Source organism: Physeter macrocephalus, chromosome 16 (genome assembly GCF_002837175.3).
Source record: "Physeter macrocephalus isolate SW-GA chromosome 16, ASM283717v5, whole genome shotgun sequence".
Taxonomy (NCBI): Eukaryota; Metazoa; Chordata; class Mammalia; order Artiodactyla; family Physeteridae; genus Physeter; species Physeter macrocephalus.
The window spans coordinates 69,009,104-69,024,993 of record NC_041229.1 but is presented as its reverse complement, the minus strand read 5'-3'; the positions used below and the strand labels follow the sequence as shown (position 1 = coordinate 69,024,993).

The 15,890-nt window shown below is 36.0% G+C and overlaps 1 protein-coding gene across 4 annotated transcripts in view; it reads right to left on the bottom strand.

Annotated features, from left to right (window-relative positions):
* PDE3B (phosphodiesterase 3B) overlaps window positions 1-15,890 on the bottom strand; it is a 170,472-nt gene that overhangs the window by 18,768 nt on the left and 135,814 nt on the right. For 3 of the 4 annotated variants that reach the window (XM_028501550.1, XM_055091698.1, XM_028501552.1), the window contains exons 8-11: window positions 14,705-14,856; window positions 13,499-13,636; window positions 12,395-12,506; window positions 9,978-10,091 (exon numbers count right to left, since the gene is read on the bottom strand). In XM_028501550.1, coding sequence (XP_028357351.1) covers window positions 9,978-10,091; window positions 12,395-12,506; window positions 13,499-13,636; window positions 14,705-14,856 — 516 coding nt within the window. The remainder of the gene's footprint in view (window positions 1-9,977; window positions 10,092-12,394; window positions 12,507-13,498; window positions 13,637-14,704; window positions 14,857-15,890) is intronic. The other variant, XM_028501551.2, reaches the window with a different exon arrangement.

Here is a 15,890-nt window from a genome sequence, read left to right as displayed (position 1 = left end):
CAGTGAGAGGCCCGCGTACCACAAAAAAAAAAAAAAAAAAAAAAAATGAACCCAAGAAAGCAATTCCATTTACACTAGCATCAAAAAGAATAAAATACTTAGGAATAAATTTAACAAAAGAAGTGCAAAACCAGTATTCTGAAAACTAAAAAATATTGTTGAAAGAAATTAAAGAAGACTTAAATAAGTAGAAAAATACCCATGTTCATGGTTCAGGAGACTTAATATTGTTAAGACAGCAATACTCCCCAAAGTGATCTATGGTTCAACACAATCCCTACCAAAATCCCAGCTGGCTTTTTTGGTACAAGAGATATATAAGCTGGCCCTAAAATTCATATGGAAATGCAAGAGATCCAGATTAGCCAAAACAATCTTGAGAAAGAAGAATAATTTCGAAGTTTATTACAAAACTTTAGTAACAAAGATTGTGTGGTACTGGCACAGGATAGACACATAGATCAATGGAATAGAATTGAGAGTCCAGAAATAAATCCTCATTTATATGGTCAATTGCTTTTGGACAAGGGTGCCAAGACCTTGTTGAGAGCCAGCTATGCCCTGCGTGATGCAAGGCACTTTCATACATGTTGTTTCATTTAATGCTCACATCTTAAAAGGTAGAAACTGATTTCATAACATTTAAGAGCCAACCATGTACAGAATACATAAAGAAATTTTTTCAACAAATGGTGCTGGGACAACTAGATATCCATGTGCTAAAGAATGAATGTTGGACCTTTTCCTTATTTCATCCCCCCAAATTAGTTCCAATGGATCCTAGACCTAAACTTAAGACTATGAAATCCTAGACCTAAAGATCCTAGACCTAAACTATAACTATGAAACTCTTGGAAGAAAGCATAGTAAATCTTCATGACCTTGAGTTACACAAACCCTTCTTAGATATGATATCAAAAGCATGAGTAATGAAAGAAAAAATAAGATAAATTAAACTTCATCAAAATTAAAAGCTTCTGTGCTTTGACAGACACCATCAAAAAAGTGCAAAGACAACACAATGTGAGAAAATAGCAAATCATAAATCTAATAAGATACTTATATCCAGAATATATAAAGAACTTCTACAACTCAGTAATGAAAAGACAAATGACCAAATTTTTAAATGGACAAAGGACAAAGAAGATATACAAATGGCCCATAACAGCATGAAAAGATCCTCAATGTCATTAGCTATTAGGGAAATGCAAATCAAAAAAACCCACAATGAGATACCACTTCACACCTACTAGAATGGCTATCAAAAAGATAGATAATAACAAGAAATGGCAAGAAATTGGAACCTTCATACGTTGTGTGTGGGAATGTAAAATAGTGCAGCCACTTTGGAAAATAGTTTGGCAGTTCCTCCAGATGTTAACCACAGAGTCACCTTATGACTCAGTAATTCCATAAAACTAGGTATATGGCCAACAGAAATTAAAACATATACCCACACAAAAGCTGGTAGAATATTCATAGCATTATTCATAACACCCCAAAAGTGGAAAGAACCCAGATTTCCAACAACTGCATATTGACTGGTAGAAGAGTGAGAAAGAGGCAGAAAAAAAATGCTTAATATATAAAATAAATATCAATATATATCAAAGCAATGAGGAAAATACATATGGCTGTTATAGAGTTCATTTCTGTGACTCGTCACATAGCTGTGTTTGGGATTTAATCATTTTCTTATTTCACTACCCATCCCTCATTCCCTTTTTGCTCAGCCAGCATCTCTACTGATTATGGTTCTTTGCCCAGTGGGATGACCCATACTTTCAGGGGTCTGTACTATTAGTGACCCTTATGGCACTGGATTACTGCAGTTTTTCATTATCTTTTGTCACTGAACATAGGAGTACCAAAAAAGGTCAGAGAATCCCCTGCGTTCCTAACATACATCCTCCCATGTGTAGTAGGAATGCTATTTTTTCTTGATAATGATCAGACAGGATCAATCACCTGACCTTGTACAGAATCCTCCTCCTGTCTACTGGTTCAAAGGCATGGAGAACACAAAGTGGCCAGATGTCAGTCTCAGTTTACATTTTCCCTTTTATGTGTCCTCTATTGAAAGCATTTTTCCTTGGGAACTAAGGTGTGTAAGCCAAGTTTTTGTTTGGTGGGGGTGGGGGGAGAAGCAAAAATTTTCTAAGTGGATCATTCGAGGTAACAGGAAAAACCCTCCTAATCCCACTCTTTGATTCACAGATGTGTGTATTCTTGGAATAGGAGAAATGGTACCATATACTGGTCACTGGTTCAGAAAATAAACCACATTTTGTGGGACAGCACCTTAGCCCCACAAAATGTTTTCACATAAAAGGTGCCCCAGCTGAGTCTTCAATATGTCATTCTCTCAGGCCAGCTGTGGGATGATAAAGTTCATGAAAAGATCAGTAAATTTTGTGGGCATGAGCCCACTGCAACAATCTTTTGAGGCAAAAATGAGTTCCTTGATATGCAATATTGTATATAATAAGCCAATGGTGAATAAGGCATTCACTAAGTTCATAGATGGTGATGGTGAAGCACTATAGACAGTAAAAGTAAATCCATACACAGAGTAAGTGAGGACAAAAGCTGTCTCTTCTATAAGACAAGGGATCCAATATAATCAATCTACTACTACCAGATAGATGACTGGATGTTCCCCCAGGGAATGGTGCTATATCAAGGGCTCACCATTGGCTTCTCCTATTGCCAAGCTGGGCACTCAACAGAAGCCAGGGTCAGGTCAGCCTCAGTGAGAGGAAGTCCATGTTGCTAAACCCATACATAATCTTCATTCTTGCCATCTTGGCTATTGTGTTTATAAGCCCATCAAATGAAAACTGGAGTAGCTAAGGAAAGAGTCTGATTGATAATCAAAAGAAGAGGTCATTTTGACTACTTGATTATTGAGAGCCTCTTTTGCAGGGAATGCTCTTTGGGAAGTGTATAAGTCAGGGTTGTACAGAGAAGCGGAACCAACAGTGTGTGTGTTTGTGTGTGAAAGTGTGTGTGTGTGTGTGTGTGTGTGTGAGAGAGAGAGAGAGAGAGAGAGAGAGAGATTTTAAGGAATTGGCTCATGCAAATATGGAGGCTGGCAAGTCCAAAATCTGCAGTATGGGCTAGCAGACTGCAGAACCAAGTAAGAGTCAATGCTGCAGTTCAAGTATGAAGGCTGTCTGCAGGCAGAATTCCTTCTTTTGGGGGGAAAGTCAGTCTTTGTTCTATTAAAGCCTTCAACTGATTGGATGAGGCCCACCCACATTATGGAGAGCAATCTGCTTTACTCAAAATCCACTGATGAGTTAATCTCATCTAAAATACAGCCTCACAGAAACATCCAGAAAAATATTTGACCAAATGTCTGAGCACCATGGTTCAACCAAGTTGACACATAAAATTAACCATTACAGTAAGCATTCACATGGGAAACAAATATCCTCCACTCTGAGAAGTCTAGCCACAAATCTCTTTCCCAGAACTCCTTATCACCAATTTTCCAATCTTTTTCCTTCTAAAACTCTAAGTATCCAAGCAAGCTATTACTCACAGGGCATGTATCTGTGTAGATCCTTTCTCCTGGTCATCTCTCTCTCTAGGCCAAATAAACAAGCAGATTTACTGCTTGATGTTCTGCCTACTGATTGGATTTACCTTCCCCTTTTTATCCTTCAAAGGATACCTTTGAGAGTCTATAAAGCTGTAGTCATCCACTTTCAGGAGGTACTGACTGGTATATGGGACAAAACAATCTATAAACCAGGTCTTTTCTCCTTCAGTCCACTGGTCATGGGTAATTCCCCATGAAGCCATATGGATTAAGGAAGAGTGCCAACGTATTAGCAATAGCTGCCATAGGAATTTGAGTTCATATTTGGAGTCTCCTGTTCCTTCAGGGGCAGCTCAAAACTAACCTTGTATTTAATATTTCCTCTTGATGATTGAGTGCTACTGTACATGCCAACTTTAGGAGAGTCAGAGGGCCCAAGTTTATGACAGGCAGGTCATGTGGTAACTTAGTGCACGTGGTCAAATATTCAAACTTTATCAGAGCCCAGTAACAATCTAGCAGCTGTTTTACAAAAAGAACAGTTATCTGAGGAAGAAGGATGGGCACTGCCTCAAAATCCTAAGGATTTATACTATGATTCCATTGTAGTGATCTTCTATAACTCCACAGAGGATCCCTACCTGCCAAAGACACTCTGAAAACTGCTGGATGTGTTGAGGGTCATATTGCCAAGTGTCCAAGCAGCTTACACTACTCTGAAACTGCTTCACATGATTCTCCTGCTCTGAGTTGCACATAAAATTCATAGCCTTACAGTTCATGGGTTGGAGCAGCAGTACTGAGATATTGTAAATTTGCCTTTAGAATCCAAAGAGCACTCTAGGTAGAGAATTCAAAATAATTGTCCCTAACCTTGGAGAGGATACCTCAACATATCCTAGACCACCAAATTCCTAATAACTTCACTGAGGTAGCAAATCTCTGAATTTTTGTGCAAGTTCTCTCATTTCTCTTCCTCTGGCACTCTTATCAAGGTATCTAGGATATTTGTTACATCTTGCACAGTAGAGCTATTCAGCATTATCTGGTCATTATACTGGACCACTTTGACACCTTATGGGACTAGCCTAGATTATAACAGAATGGGAGACTTGACATAGCCCAGAACTAGGATGATGAAAGTGTACTGCTATGTCTGCCAGGTGAGAAAGTAAATGTCTTCTTGTGGATTTTGCTAACAGGTATAAAGAAAGAAACATTTCTCCAGATTAACAGGTGTGAACCAAATAGGATGAGTTGGGTTGACTTATTCAAAAATTCATATCTGGAACAGCTGTGACAACTGGAGTCACCACCTGATGAAGTTTAGAATAATCCACCATCATTTTTCAAGATCCATTCATCTTGTGTAAAAGCTAAAGTACCACAGGTCAAATAGCAATGTGATGGAAACCACCACTCCTGCATTTATTAAGTATTTGATTGTGGCACTAATTTTGCAGTCCATCCAGAAATAAGGTACTGCTTTGGTTCACTATTTTGCTAGAATGAGGCAGTTTCAGGAGATTTCATTTGACCCCTCCTACCATGATGGTCCTCTCTGCAGAGATCAAGGAATTAATGGAGGGAGTCTGCCAGTTGCTAAATATGTTTATTCCAACTGTGCATTCCAAAAATGGGTGGGTTCAGGGAACTATCACTATGAGATGGACCCAGGCCAAAAGTCCTTTTATCATCTAAATTCCATAAGCCCCTACTATGACTGGTGGGCCAGTGTGGTAGTTTACCCTCCAGGAGTTAGCGTTGCAATGTATTTCTCAACACTGATGAAGGGGGCCACTTCTGAGGGACGTGGTTAGGTATGGGTGGGAAGACTACATGACCAACCCATTTCAACATCCTATCAGTGTAAGCCTTTGAATTCCTTCCTCCACAGCGTATCAGGAAGTTGTGACATCTCAATTTCTCTTAATGCCTAGATTTCAGACAATGAATGGAGCAAACTGTTGGGGCCACTGCCAAGCACTCAAGCTAATGCCCTGAATCCAGAATCTCTAATAGGTACACCTATATCAATAAATTCAGAATGATCAACCATTACCTTCCTTTCCCTTGCTGTAACACTTTAAATCCATTCCCACATATGTTCCTCAGGTTTCTGCCAATATAAATTTAGGAAATTATTCTGGTGTTCAGACTTAGATCCTGGCAGATATGAATTTAATTATGGATCACAAAGAAATGAGAGGTGGTGGGACTGGATTTAGAGGTGAAATAACATTCCCCTACAAGTCAAGAATCTCAGGTGAGGTTGTTACAAGGTCTTCAGGCAACCAACACAAGGAGAAATGATTGTTTCTCAGCAGGAAGGTACAGCAAGATTTGAGGGGTTCAGGGTAATCAGATTTACTGAAATCTACTCAAATATTCCCCTTCCAGTTATCAGGGTCCTTTCTTTCCCAATCGATACCGTAGTTCTAACATAAGAGGCTTAGTGAGGCCATGAACTCAACTTGAATTGTATTTCAGTAACTTCAGGATCAGACTTTGGATTATGTTTTCAGAAGTTATGATCCTACTACTATAAAAATTAAGGAATCTTTTAGCTATCTGGTTCTCTAACCATTCATTAAAACTCTAAACGTGTCATTTCATTTCTTTTTTTTAACTGAAATATAATTGACACAAAGCACTGTGTAAATTTAAGGTATACAAGGTGTTGATTTGATACATTTGTATATTGCAGTATGATTACCACCCCGGAGCATTAGCTAACACCTCACTACACCACATAATTATCATTTCTTTTTTGTGGTGAGAACAATTAAGATCTAGTCTCTCAGCAACTTTGAGCCTTATAATATAGTACTGATGACTATAATCACTATGCTGTGCATTAGCTCTCCAGAACTTGTTTATCTACTAGTTCCAAGTTTGTACCCTTAAACAACATATCCCCAATTCCCTCACTCATGGCTTGTTTTTACAAGTTCAGCATTTTTAGATTCCATATGTAAGTGATATCATAAAGTATTTGTCTGAAATTTCATTTAGCATAATGCCCTCAAGCCCATCCGTGTTGTTGAAAATGGCAGGATTTCCTTCTTTCTCATGGCTGAATAATATTCCATTGTGTGTGTATACACACACACACACACACACACACACACACACACACACACACACACACACACCTTCTTTATCCATTCATCCATTGACAGACAAGTTATTTCCATGTCTTGGCTATTGTGAATAATGATGCAATAAACATGGGAGTGTGTATATCTCTTTAAATTTCTGTTTTCATTTCTTTTGGATATATACCCAGAAATTGCTACTTCATACCATAGTTCTATTTTTATTTTTTTGAGGAATCAAAATCTCCATACTGTTGTTCACAGTGGCTGAACCAATTTACCTTCCCTTCAACGGTGCACAACTGTTCCCTTATATCCACATCCTGCCCAAGACTTACCTCTTGTCTTCTTGATGACAGCCATTCTAACAAGTGTGAGGTGATATCCCATTGTGGTTTTGATTTACATTTCCCTGATGATTAGTGAGGCTGAGTACCTTTTCATGTACCTGTTGGCCATTTGGATGTCTATTTTGTTTCTCTGCCCGTTTTAAAAAATTGGATTGTTTTTTGGTTATTGAGTTGTACAAGTTCTTTATGTATTTTGGATATTAACCCCTTACCCAGTATATGGTTTGCAAATATTTTCTCCCATTCTGTAGGTTGCATTTTCATTTTTTAAATTGTTTCCTTTGCTGTGTAGAAGCTTTTTAGTTTGATGTAGTCACACTTGTTTATTTTTGCTTTTGTTGCTTATATTTTTGGTGTCATCATTTTTTTTCTATTAATTCTCCATTGCAATCAGAATAAGGCAGCACATCCCATAGTCCTTATAGTCTTTGTTTGTACCACAATTTTACATTTCAACAGCTACTTGGTCTCCCAAAGAAAGCTTTGTCTTCTACACATACTTGATTCCATAATATTGTGTATAAGGACTTATAGCACTGCTAGTAAGAACTCAGGAGGAAGTGAAGTGCATGGAAGAGAAAACAGGCATTGCCTTAGGGAATACTTAAATCATCTTGAACAGGCTGGTGGTAGAAAACTGCTGTCGAGGACACTGCCAGTGAGGGCTCAGATGAACCCATAATTGGAAACTAGAGGAAAGGGGATCATTGTCAATATAGCAGCAGAAAGCTTAGTCGAATTGTGTGCTGCATATGTGGAATACAAAACTTGTAAACAATGAACTTAGATATTTAGCTGAGGAGATTTCCAAGGAAAGTATTAAAGATATATAGCCAGGTTTCTTACTGTTTGAAATAAAATGCAAGAGAAAAATGAGGGAGAACTGTTAAGCAAAACGGGTCCAGGACTTGATAATTTGGGAAATTCTCAACCTGTTCAGACTGCAAAAAGTATTAAAAGTAGGAGGTTCACTGTCAGGAATGTGTACTCTGGACAGAAAACCAACATTGTAGCTGTACCACTTTTTGCTGATTCTTTTGAAGGATGAAAAGGTCAGGGTCTGAGACAGACTTGAAGATGCAATGCTGATGTCTTGGAAGAAGGGGCCATGAGCCATGGAATGCAGGTGGCTTGTCGAAGTTGGAGGGGGCAAGGAAACGTTCCACGCCATGCGGCATGTAGGATCTTAGTTCCCCAACCAGGGATCGAACTCATGCCCCCTGCACTGGGAGTGCAGAGTCCTAACCACTGGACCGCCACGGAATTCCCCAAATTTGTATTGTTTTAAGCCACTAAGTCTGTGGTAATTTGTTACAGCAGCAATAGGAAACTAATACAGATTTTGGCACTTGGAAGTAGGGTGTTGCTGTAACAAATACCTAAAAATGTGAAAACAGCTTCGGAATTGGGCAGTGGGAGAAGGCTGGAAGAATTTGGAAGAGCGTGATAGAGAACAATAAAAGATATCAATCAGTATATTCAAGAAGTTCAGTGAACCCCAAATAGATGAATACAAAGAATATCATCTGAGTGCATCATAGTCAAAATGTTAAAAACCAATAGCAAAGAGAAAAGGGACATAATACTTTTAAGGAGAAATAAGACTTATGGCTGATTTGTCAACAGAAACTATAGAAGTCAGAATATGAACCCAGAGGTATCTACAAATGTGCTGAAATAAGAAAACATTATTCTAAGACAAAATAAATACATCTATAGGGACTTCCCTGGTGGCGCAGTGGTTAAGAATCCACCTGCCAATGCAGGGGACACGGGTTTGAGCCCTGGTCTGGGAAGATCCCACATGCTGTGGAGCAACTAAGCCCGTGCGCCACAACTACCAAGCCTGCGCTCTAGAACCCGCAAGCCACAACTACTGAGCCCACGTGCCACAACTGCTGAAGCCCATACGGCTAGAGCCTGTGCTCCGCAACAAGAGAAGCCACTGCAATGAGAAGCCCGTGCACCACAACAAAGAGTAGCCCCTGCTTGCCCCAACAAGAGAAAGCCAGTGTGCAGCAATGAAGACCCAACGCAGCCAAAATAAATAAATAAATAAAAATTTTAAAAAATACATCTACAAACAAAAAGGCTGAAGAAAATGATCTCTGATGGAAGCACGGAACTACTGGAAAGAAGGAAGAGCTCTACGAAAGAGTATGGATGGCAGACAAAAATGAACCAGTGACATAAGGCAAATCCATCAAACGATGGCAGTACTTTAAACCACCAAAGAATGTAAAGCAGTGGCTAAGACTATATCATATTTACACTGATTAGTATGGTAATATTTCTCAGGCATTTGTAACTGAGCAAATTCTGTCCTGATTTGTGTGTGTGTGTGTGTGTGTGTGCGTGTGTATTTTATTGGAGCGTTTCTCCTCTTTTTTTTTAATTTTTAAAAATTTTGGCCACACAGCTTTTGGGATCTCAGTTCCTCCACCAGGGATTGAACCCAGGCCACGGCAGTGAAAGTGCTGGATCCTAACCACTAGACCACCAGGTAATTCCCGTCTCCCCTCTTTTATAAACTAGAATAAGAGAGCCATGAATGTTATAATTCAATATCATTATTTAAATACTTATATGAAGATTTTAAACATGTCCACTTTTGTTGGGAATGTCATATATTTTAAATTTACATGATACACCTAAAACAAAAAAACTAAGAATTGAAAGAAAAGCAAAGAAATGATTATCATAACATTCAGGATATTGGCTACCTCAGTGAAGAAAGCAGCACTATGGGACACAGAAAAGAAACATGGTAGATTGAGTAGTACTGAATCTTAACCTCACTTTTAAGATGGGTAGTGGGTTTCCTAATTTGCATGTCATTATTCTTCAAAATTTACATAGTCCTTTATATATAACAAAGTTTACTTAATAAAACTTTTAAGAGAACAGAGATAATGAAATGAGATAGTTTGATTTATTATTCCTAACCAAGTAATTAAAGGAAAGATTTATAGAAGGAAGTACCTGTTTCATTTCCCGCTCCATGATCATTGTGGATCAGCTGTAAACCAGGAATTGGCCGTGTTGTCAGATACCAAACAGCATGTAGGACATCTGTGGCATGTATACGATTGTGATCTAAAGTCACCAAAATGTTTTATAAAAATGATCATTCTGTTATTTTTAACATAGGACATTTTAAAAAGTACTTTTTAGTCATACTGTCTCCTCATAAATAAAATATATGGCTTAGAATAATTTCCAACAATTATGTTTTTGTTTCATCTTATTTTGTAAAAGTTAATTGATGTGTTAAAAAGTTTTCTTTTAAAAACTTTCACATATACTATGAAAACATATTAAAGGGATCAAAGAAAAGGCAGCATTACCAGGGCTAATTTACTTAAGGTTGCTTTTTTTTTTTTTTTTTTTTCTGGCCAGTCTGCGAGGCTTGCGGGATCTTAGTTCCCAAACTAGGGTGGGTCCTTGCAGTGAAAGTGCCAGGGAAATCCCTACGGTTGCTTTTTTGTGGCTTTTAAAAATATGCAAATAGTTTCTCGGTTATGGAGACCCATGTTTGCAAACAAAACAATTTCTGCACAAAGGCACACAGAATAGTTAAAAATTCTGGATACTTGGACAGCCGCCTCGCCAACAGATAAGAAATAACTCTCTCTCAGGCCTGCTATAAGGATTACATGTTAAAAGGTATATACCTTTATATAAACATCCAGAATAGTGTCTGACATGTAGTACATGAGCAATAAAACATTGGTTTACTGAAATACCACTATGTGAAAAGGCAAGACCTACAAATGAAACCCAGCTTTGCTATTTCCAGTTTTATGATCTTGGGAAAGATCCTTCTGAATTTTTACTTCTCACCTGTAAAAGGTAGATAATACAACCTTTCCAACAAAGATTAAATGAGATAACCTTTGTGAATCTAATGATTATAGTCATAGCTGATGTTTCAACAAATATTTAATGTGTACCTTCCATGTAGCATTAGCAAATGATATAATACTCAATGTTTAGACTATAGATATGACGTCAACCCACTAGGAGCTTATTATTAATACAGTCATGACCTTTTATTGACCATGTACTACGTGCCATGAATTTTGATATGTGCTTTACATTATTATCACTACCTATGGTGTAGGTACTATTGTTATTCTCATTTATAAATTTGGAAACTAAAATTTAGAAAAGTTAGGTCCCAGTGACTTTTTTTTTTTTTTTTGGCTGCTCAGCACGGCACGTGGGATCTTAGTTCCCTGACCAGGGATCAAACCTGTGCCCCCTGCAGTGGAAACACAGAGTCCTAACCACTGGACTGCCGGGGAATTCCCCAGAGACTCTTGTCTTAACCAATATATCCTAATTGGAGGTGACTGTGAAGACTCCCCACCATGGCTTTCTTTTTTCCATTCCCCTGCCATTGAAGGCCACCTTAAAATATCACTTTATTCCATTTATAAAATTCAGCCACTTTTCAAAATGCCTACTTTGTAAGTGGTAATTATAGTACATATAACACACATTAAATTATTAAGCATCACCATTATTTATGAGGCCAATTTAAGAATAATTTGCTCTCTATATTTCCCAAAAGTGTGTCCACCTGGAGGTTAACTGTAGAATGAATCAACACATAAAGAAAATTGTACCTTTTCCTAATATAAAATTAAAATTCTATTGTATCATAAAATCAAATAGCCATTAAAAATTATTCCACAGGGAATTCCCTGGCGGTCCAGTGGTTAGAACTCCGTGCTCTCACTGCCGAGGGCCAAGGTCAATCCCTGGTCGGGGAACTAAGATCTCACAAGCCGTGTGGCCAAAAAACAAACAAACAAACAAAATTATTCCACAAATCAGGACACAGTTAAAAAACAAATTCTATGGATAAATTTTAAACAGTTTAAAGTAAAGAAATTTATGAAACTCTTGACTTAAAATTACCATTTGAAAAGGTACTCATATGAATAATTGTTAACATAGAAAGATGTATACTATATTACATGAAAAAGCAGATTATAAATAGATATTATGATTCACTTCATAAAAAATATGTATAAGAAAACGTTTTGAAGGCTATATACCAAAATGGTTTGTTTTTGTTTTTGTTTTTAATTTTTTGGCTGCACCGCACGGCCTGTGGGATCTTAGTTCCCTGACGGGGGATCGAAACCACACCCCATGCATTGGGAGCACGGAGTATTAACCACTAGTCCGCCAAGCAAGTCCCTTACCAAAATGTTAACAGTAGTCAGTTAACTCTGGGTAGGAGGATGTAGATTTCTTTTTAAATTACTATTTTCCAACTTTTCCAAACATGCAATTTTAGAAGCGTTTAAGGGACCATCTGAAGGGACTTTATAAAGAATTTCAAAACCAGTATTATTTCAACTTAAATAATATATTTTAATACTTACAAGGAATGTCTCGATAACCATTTTCTAATGCACGAAAGTAGTTCATGAATTGTAGAGTAGGAATTTTAAATATCTCCAATAAGCCAGTGTCTTGAAATAGGGTATACATAACCTAAATGTCAATTAAAAGAAAGTTCGCTTTAAAAATCAGAATTTCTATTTCTAGTTGAATATGCTTTTGTGATTTGAATTTGGGAAAGTTAACCATGTATATGCCTTTAACTTAAATAATTTATTAAAAACTTCCCTATAGTGAATTCTTTCCAAAATATGAAAAAGGAAGATACCGCCCTAAAGCCCTTGAAAAACAAAGAATGATTATAATATCATGTCCCAGTTTTGAAATTTTTCCACTCTTCCCTTTAGCTTTTCATTCACAATTTATTGAAAGGCATATGAATTGTATTCTATTCTAGTCCTAGGTGTTAAAAGAAGTCAGAACAATATATTTATCACATTTCTGTCCCTAAAGAATTCAATGTGATAAATTGTGTGTCCTCCACATAATTTATCCTTATGTTCTCGCATTTCATAAATAAGATACTTGGGAGTTAATGAGAGTAATATTTCAGGAAGGTTAATCTGATGCTGCTGTGTGGACCCACCAGGAAGAACTTTGAGTCTGGGTGGTAAAAAGGAAATATTTTTCCATGGTCCTAGCATGAAATGGACCATTTGGCCTTGGGTAAAGCACAGGGAGGACTGGTGAAAAAGATGAAGCATAAGTTTCAGTCCAAAGAACTAGATCAACTTTCATGTCCTTTTCAACCTCAAGATTTAATAAAAAGTAAATCTTTATTACTTCTTTAGTGTAAATTAAATCCCATTATTATGGGCAAATAAACTACTTTTCATATAAATATATATAAAATTATGAAATACTTTATATACATAATAATATATTTGTTTTTATATATATGGGTTTATATATCCAGGTTTCTCTTTTCAAATTTTCTATTGAAAATTTCATTTGTGAAAAAAATAATTCAATGAACAATGTTGAACTTGTACCTAAACCAATATTATACATCTTTAGATTTTGCTTTTTATAAAGATTCAAGAAAAAAGTAACTTATAATAAAGCAGTAGGGATTTGAAACAAACCTGACTGAGGATCCTTCCTGATTTCTCTCCCATCTTTTCTACAAGTTCAAAAATTTGAAAATTCCAGTTACTCATATTTTCTATTAATGAGTCATAATCTTCTATTAAAATCGCGTCCTGTGATGCTTCTTGTTCAATCTGTACATGTAGGGGAAAAAAAAAAACCAAACCAACTTAACCTTACTTTTTATAAATATTGTTAAATCCATAGCTAAAAGAGAACACTTAAAAATAAACACTATAAAAATGGTCAATATTATTTTCTATAATGGTTATTCTCAAATATAAACTGTACTTCCTATTCTCTTTGTAGAATGTTATCTTCAGACAAATATAAATATGTCTTCTAGGCATCAGAAGACTTATTGGTCTTTACACTACTTTTATACATAAAACTATTATATTTCCAAAACACTACACAAATCTAAAATCCATTATTTTCATTTTGGAAGTTACAGGTATTAAAGGATAATAGAAACTTATATCCTTAAACTGACATTTATTACTAGGATAACTTCCCAAAAGAAATGGATGGATTTGTTTTCCCTAAAAAGCTTAGATTTTGAACTTTAAGAACAAAAAAAATATTAAGAACAAAAAACCCCCTACAATTATAAGTAGGTTATTTTCATTGTTTTTAATGACTATGCACATACTTTATTTTTTCATATTTTAACATATACAATGAAGAAAAAATCAGCATAGAAAGTAATATATTGAGTATAAAACCAAATAAATGTGTTCATTTTAAAATGAATGCACTTATTCTACGATGATGAGTTTAAAAGTAATTATTTTTAACCCAAGGTTTTCTTTTTTTTGTTTGTTTTTAATTGGGGTATAGTTGATTTACACTGTTGTGTTAGTTTCAGGTGTACAGCAAAGTGATTCAGTTATACATATACATATATCTATTCTTTTTCAGATTCTTTTCCATATAGGTTATTACAGGATATTAAGTAGCATTCCCTGTGCTATACTGTAGGTCCTGGTTGTTTATTTTATATATAGTAGTATGTATATGTTAATCCCAAACTCCTCATTTATTTAAAGAAACTATTTTCAGGTGTTAATAGTGACTTTTCAGTAAAAATTTTTTTTAAATCATTATATTAAAAACCTTGTTCTGGGCAAAAATAATAAACTTAGTACTAACTAATAATATGTTTCACCTTAACATAATCATATTGAAAGTTTATCTTTTACATTTGGTTGCTCTTCATTCTGTGCCTCTTCTTTTAGGTGATTATCACCTTCCCAAAGTAATTTTCTGCAGTCTCTGTTCTCTGTTTCCACTTCTTGTTGAGCTTCCGTAAGGTTGAATGATGCTTTTGAGAAAACGGTATTGTTTTCATCACCTTTCAAAAAGTATTTAAAGTAAAAAACAAGAATAAAACATGTCCTATATGAACAGCTTTATAAGAAAAATTTGTAAAAAGTATTCAGATAAATTGAACCATACTGGCATTCAATCTAAATTAATGACACAATTAAGTTGTATCTTGCTGGACCAGTTGGCCCAGGTACATTGTGCTCAGGCAATATTTCACCTGATATAGCTACTCATGGATGAAAGAGAGGGCAGAAATTCATTATAAAAGTGGGAAACTGAAAATGTCAGTCCCTCTCAATAGGAAATTTTTTTGAAACCAATTTCATGTAAACTACTTCTAATACCTGAAATTGAGTTTTGGATATGAAAATTCTAAGCTCATAATTATGGGTGAGATTAAGGCACATCTAAAAATTAGAACAATGTTATGAATTGTGAGTTATTTCTCTACCAATGTGATTAATAATACTCTTTTTCCCAAATTACATGGAAAAGGGAAGCAACATTGGTAGCTACATTTCATTCACTCACATGCAAAAAATTATTGATACTCATTCTATTTGTAATATGCTAACCAGGAAACTTTCCCAAAACACATCAACAGTAGAATAAATAAACTGTAGTGTATTCACACAATTGAACACTACAGAGCAAACAGAAGAAACTACAATCACATGCACCAATATGGATGATTTTTAAAAATACAATGTCAAGTGAAGGAAGCCAGACACAAAGGTATATACTCTGCAGTTCTCTTTATGAAAAGTTCAAAAACATATCAAAATTGACACACATGAGTATCGAAAGACAGGATAAACATTATCTTTGGGGGAGATTCCTGGAAGCGGGGCATGAGAGGAGGTGCTGGTAATATTTTGTTTGTTGATCTGGGTGCTGATTACATATGTATATTAGATGTATGAAAATTCGTCAAGCCACAAACCTAGGATTTATTTACTTTTCAATATGTAGGGATTTTTTTAAAATAAAAGTGTGTTTTTTTTTTTTTTTTGCGGTACGCGGGCCTCTCACTGTTGTGGCCTCTCCCGTTGCGGAGCA